General features: G+C 35.0%; 1 protein-coding gene across 2 annotated transcripts; it reads left to right on the forward strand.

Annotated features, from left to right (window-relative positions):
* The first annotated feature begins 1010 nt into the window (after positions 1–1010).
* On the forward strand, positions 1011–5428 carry LOC110884516. 2 transcript variants are annotated; one of them, XM_022132233.2, is made up of 13 exons: positions 1011–1144; positions 1244–1386; positions 1486–1534; positions 1640–1786; positions 2118–2198; positions 2395–2460; positions 2548–2638; positions 2773–2842; positions 3723–3818; positions 4153–4252; positions 4463–4546; positions 4985–5052; positions 5166–5428. In XM_022132233.2, the coding sequence occupies exons 1-13, from the start codon at positions 1099–1101 to the stop codon at positions 5301–5303; spliced, it is 1179 nt and encodes a 392-aa protein (XP_021987925.1). In that variant the 5' UTR covers positions 1011–1098; the 3' UTR covers positions 5304–5428. The 2 variants fall into 2 exon arrangements, with proteins under 2 accessions (XP_021987925.1, XP_021987931.1); XM_022132239.2 differs by lacking the exon at positions 2395–2460.
* The last annotated feature ends 371 nt before the right edge of the window (positions 5429–5799 follow it).

Below are 5799 nucleotides of genomic sequence, written 5' to 3' on the forward strand. Positions count from 1 at the left end.
ATCTGTATTCCCTTATTGCTCATGGTTCCAATCGTTGTTTGCTTAAGTCCAAACCACACCAGCCGATTCCCTTTTATAAAGTTACCCAGAATGATAACACTTGGAAAAATAAGATTTTCTCACGCAATCATAGTCATTCAACAATTCGATCCATCGTCGTTGGCGCATATTTAATTATTTCTGATTAAATATATGTTGAATACTTTTGTGATCTGTGAAAATTGTACATTGAGTACCTAATTGCAATGATCCTGGTTTGTCACACACCTCGGGGTAAAACCCCGCAGGTGAAATTTGAGGGTGTGACAAATTTATTCTCTTTCTAGTGACTTTTGGAAAGGCGCCATATGAGCGAATTGAAATTCCTTTTCTAGTCGTTCGGGTAGACTCACATCATAACATCATTGGGTGTTGTTGAGAAAAAAGTCTTGTTTTCTGGTTCCCAGATACTAAAGGTTTGACTGAGGGAAGGATTTCTTCATCTCGTCTTCACTTCCCTTTCCCATGGCATAAGTCGCACATATTAATGTTTAATTTTTTATTAATGATTTATCTCACATTAAATTTTGCTGTTTTTAATTTTGATATTACTTTTTGTAGGCTCATCTCTGGTTAGAATTCCGGTAGTTAATGATAATTGTAGGCAATCACAGTGATTACACGACTGTTGAGTAAAATAGCGATAAGAAAATTTAAATTTGAGTAAACTCCCATTTTACTCCCTGTGGTTTGTTCATTTTAACGGTTTTGCCCCAGTCATTTAAAAACGGTCATTTTCCTCCAATAGTTTACTATGTTTTTCCCATTTTGCTCCCCGTCTCTAACTCCATCCAAATTGTTTGTTAACTGAAAGGGTATTTTGGTAACTTCAAGTATAAAAATCATTTATTTAATTTTAAATTATGTTATTGTTTTTCATCTACTTATAAGTTATTAATTTTGTTCCACCTATACAATTTTGACTTGTTAACTTTTTAGCGAAGTTAAAAAAAAAATTAAAAAAAAAAAAGGAATAGTGACTTTAAGATGAAGAAGTTAATAGATAGATAAGTTTGAAGTGACTTTGAAGATGAAGAAGTTAAGATAACCGATTCTTGAATGGCTCTCAAATTCTTCGGTTGCCATGCCAACCTTCTCAGCACTCGTACGTAATCTCCCTCTCTCTCTCTCTCTATATATACAGTCAGACGCATTGAGTATAGGGTTTTGTTTGAATATGTAAGTATGTATGTATGTATGTCAGGTAAACTAGTGAAGGTGAACAACTCCATTGAGAAAGTGAGGGATCTGGTTACAACAACTAACCTTCCTTCCATCGCAACTTTCCCCCAAAACTCTCTACAGAAAGGCAATTGGGTTAAGCTAATTTGCGGTGCTAGCTTCGAGGTTGGTTGGTTCAACCACCAGTTAGTTAGTTAGTTACTCTTTGTTTGAATAATGATGGTGCTAGCTAGTGTCTTCTGATTTATTTGTTGCTTGCATCAGGATGTGGCGGATATTAGGAATCTTTCTCTTGTTTACACTCTTGCCGGAGGTTCACTTCACTTCAACACCATACTTACTTACTTACTTACTTACTTACTACTTCATCATATTCATACTGCCTTTGCCTAATTGTCTGTCTGTCTGTTTGTTTTAGTTGATTGTATCGACTGTGCTGCTGATGCGGCCGTGGTGAATGCCGTCAATGAAGGAATCGATGCAGCAACAGCAATCTTCCCTATTAGAAGGCCTTGGGTTATGATTAGTGTCAATGATGATCAGGATCTTCACTTCCGAAAAGCCGGTATCCCTTCATTTTTTTCATATACACTCTACTCTTCTGTTACAACAACAACAACATCTTACTCCTTTTGCTTTATCTTTCAAGTTTCATCACATTAAGGTTTCAAAAACAGAATTTCACTTCTGCTATTGGAATTACTATTAACCAACCAATCAACTTGGTATTTTATCAATTACAATTCTATAAATATTTACACGAAAGCAGGATTCATTCAATACACACACACACACACACACACAATGGACCACTATGCCATGTATGTAGGAACTGTAAGGCTGTTGATGGGATGGGAATACTTGACGACGACATTAACTCTCTATTAGCTTAACAGAATTTCATCCAGATGATTGTCCAATCGACTGCTCAAGACCATGTGAAATTATATGTCCTGCTAATGCAATCTCCAACCAAGGTCCTTTCCTTCTTCAACTAGATTGTTTTTATAAGTTTGTTAAACATTCATACTTGATGATATTCCCTCTGTTGGCGTGTATTAGTTGCATACTTTTTAATTCTTAGCATTATTTTAGCCTAAGATTACACCCTTTAATATTGTGTTCTCGTTTATGCTATAAGTTTGTTGATTAACTTGTAACGTATGAAGCCAGGAGTAACAACAGAGCGTTGCTATGGCTGTGGACGTTGTTTTCCAGTTTGTCCATATGATAAAATAAGTTAGACGCTTTCTTTTCTTTCTTTTTTCACATATGTGTGGGGGGGTCTTTTCATGATAATACTGGTAAATGCTTCCATTAATACAGAAGCAATATCATATGTAAGAGACGCTGCTGCAACATCTAAACTTCTTGAGAGAGATAATGTTGATGCTCTCGAGATTCATACAAATGGAAGGTACTCTTCTTAAATCAGTATATGGACTGATGTTTTTTTCTCCGTTGTGTTCATGTTATAGATAATAAAGATGACTTTTAAAATAACAACTTAAGGAAATTTATGTTTGTTTGTTTGTTTAATAACATCTGCAGGCAGACCAGTTCGTTTAAAGAGCTTTGGAATGGTTTGGGAGATTCTGTCAGTCATCTAAGCCTTGTGGCAGTAAGACTAGAACCAACTATAACTTAATATTCTTTTCATCACATGCAAAGGAGCTCTTTATGTCAACTGAAACATGTCACTAATTCATTATCTGGAGCTAAAATTACCTAATTGTCCCCAAGCCAATGTTACGGCTATCTTTGTAATTTTCCTTTTGGTCTCTAAGATTTAGTTTGACTTAAATGTTGATAGCTTGTGTTATGATGGGAAGGGTATTTTGGACATTTTATTATATGCATGTAGAACAGATACAGATTGCTGCAATTAGGCTCATGCTGATTTTTAGCTTCAAAACTAGTACCCTTCCTTCCAATTGAAATTGTAGTGGTTGTCTTTTTGTGACATCTTATGTTAGGCTCTTTCATTTATATTAAATTCAATCTATAAATACAAAAAATATATGTTAAACACTGTTTGGGGTCCACAAAGTAATACTTCTATTTAAAAGCTGTAAATCCACTTCAAACAATTCGCATTGATCCCAAGGGTAGCTTAGTCATTTCGTTTATATTCACGTAGAGACACTTCTTTCTATTTTTATACGACATGCTTGATCTTAGGCCCATTTCTTAAATACCATTTGATGTATTAGCAGTTTTATTTTGATTTCAAGTAGATGTTGATAGCTTACAAGTCAACAAACGTACCCAGTTAAATCCCACTCATGTGATAGGGTATGGGAAGATGTTGATAGTTTCATTAGACTATTTAAAAGTATGATTAGCATAGGTTGTATCTGTCATTAAATTTTGTAACAAAATCATAGTCAATATTGTGTGTTTGAACAAGTATTGGTTTGTCCATAAGAAGTCAAAACTTTCTTCTCTCAACAGAGGAAGTTTATAGATGTGAATTTAAGAAATATTTGTCATAAATGCAGGTTAGCTTACCCTGTGTTGGAGATTCAACTGTCTCCATGATGAACAAGCTGTACTCTATCCTAGAAAACAATCTTTGCTGCTTGAATTTATGGCAGGTATGTACAATATTGAAAAACGTTTTATGTACGGTGCACTTGAGTACAAATTCTTGGCTTCCTGTAGTATTATGTTGTACTTTATGTCTTTATGCATAACTGGTTATGTTTTGATTTTCTGATACACTTTCTAATGCATCAAGTACAATATAATTAACATATGGGATTAAGGTAAGGGCCGTTTTATGTATTGTGCACTTGAGTACTAAACGTTTTTAGATGCTTTATGTACATTATGATAATGTGTGGAGTAGCGACTAGGATTCAAACCATCCTTAACAGATGATGCATGTGGATCATCATGTACATGTTCTAACACATGAAGTATTTGTAGTTAGATGGTCGACCAATGAGTGGAGATATTGGGCGAGGTGCCACTCGAGAATCCATTGCTTTTGCCCAGCGATTGGCTTTTACTAAAGAAAAACCTCCTGGTTAGTGTATATATATTACACTCTTCTTTCAAGTAAAAGAAGAGTGACTTGTTTTTTTTAATCTTAATTAGTGGTCATTAGCGGCTTAGCCTGTTAGATTTACAACACACTGAGTAGCTACAGCTGGTGGTATAAGTTATTAATGCATGTGTGATGGCATCTTCTTCCTTTGACGTTTACTTGCCTTGAATATGTGTTACCATGATGCAGGCTTTCTTCAACTGGCGGGTGGTACGAATGCTCACACAGTGGACGGTTTAAGAAAACTGAACCTTTTCCAAATGCCGCCTTTTGGTATAGTTTTACTCTCTGTATTCATAATCTCATTTACTTCATTTTGACTGCAATAACTAAAGTTATATAATTGCTTATAATAATTTCTTCTATAAGAATCTTTATAAGGACTCTTTGTTAAAAAAAAAAATCAGATGTTTCACCAAATTTAAAGATATCACTAAATTTGCATACAAGTCCCTGAACTTTGTTTTTACATGATTAAATCGCTAGACTAACGAAATGTCTTTAACATAATCATGCAAAAAAGGAACCTATCGTTTAATTTTCAAAAGTCGAGTGATTTAATCATGCAAAAAAGGACTTGTATGATAATATTAAAGTCTAAGGTTTATCCATGAATGTAACAGATTGTAAAAGATTTGACATGAGTTAGGTCATTCAGTGTCGCTTTCTTGTTTTCCAGTTGTGCTAATTTGTATCGTTTGCCCTCCATAGAGAACTCAACCGCGTCTAATTCAAATGCTTTGATTGGAGGAATTGCTTATGGCGGCTATGCCCGCAAGGTCAGTAAGTTTCTTTAAAACAAAAGTGATAGTTTCCGCTGCTGAGAGTAGAGCAATTTTTTAATTTTGGTTTGGTTTGGTTGTGAGTGATGGGTTAATGTTGTTTTGTACAGATTGTGGGAAGGGTTTTGAGTGGTATGCAGTCAGAGGGTGGTGAGATAGAGTCAGATCCAGATCATCTGCTCATGGCAGTTATCCAAGCCATGACCTTAGTAGGAGGGGTCAAGTCATACAATATCACTTGCTCATGATTCCTTACACTGTAATTTGTAAATGTCTTCCAGTACAATCCTTTTTCAAATAATTATGTTTATGGATAATTATTATTATTTTGTTTAATCTCTTCTGATTAATTATAGATAACTCTCCTACTAAATATTATTTTGTTTAATCTCTTCTACTTAACTATAGACTAGTGGGGTGCTCGCGCGATGCGGCGGGAGCACAACCCTTAGATTGGTGATTTTAGGGGTTGTACGGGACGATTTGGTTCAGTCTTGAGCCATAACCATAACAAAAACCAAGTTAGTTATAAAACATGAGATTCTAACCTAGTGATTCAACTAAATGTCTTTAAATCCATTCGGTCTTAGTCCTTGTGGTCCTAGTGGCAGAAGCTATGCTTAACACATTGGGCTGCCATGTTGAGCATAATATTGGGTTCTTCATCAAAAGGTTGAATTCAGTTGCGATGGATATTTTGATGATTTTGCAAAAGTGGGAGTTATATAACATTAATTTTATAAA

This window comes from Helianthus annuus, chromosome 1, assembly GCF_002127325.2.
Source record: "Helianthus annuus cultivar XRQ/B chromosome 1, HanXRQr2.0-SUNRISE, whole genome shotgun sequence".
Taxonomy (NCBI): domain Eukaryota; kingdom Viridiplantae; phylum Streptophyta; class Magnoliopsida; order Asterales; family Asteraceae; genus Helianthus; species Helianthus annuus.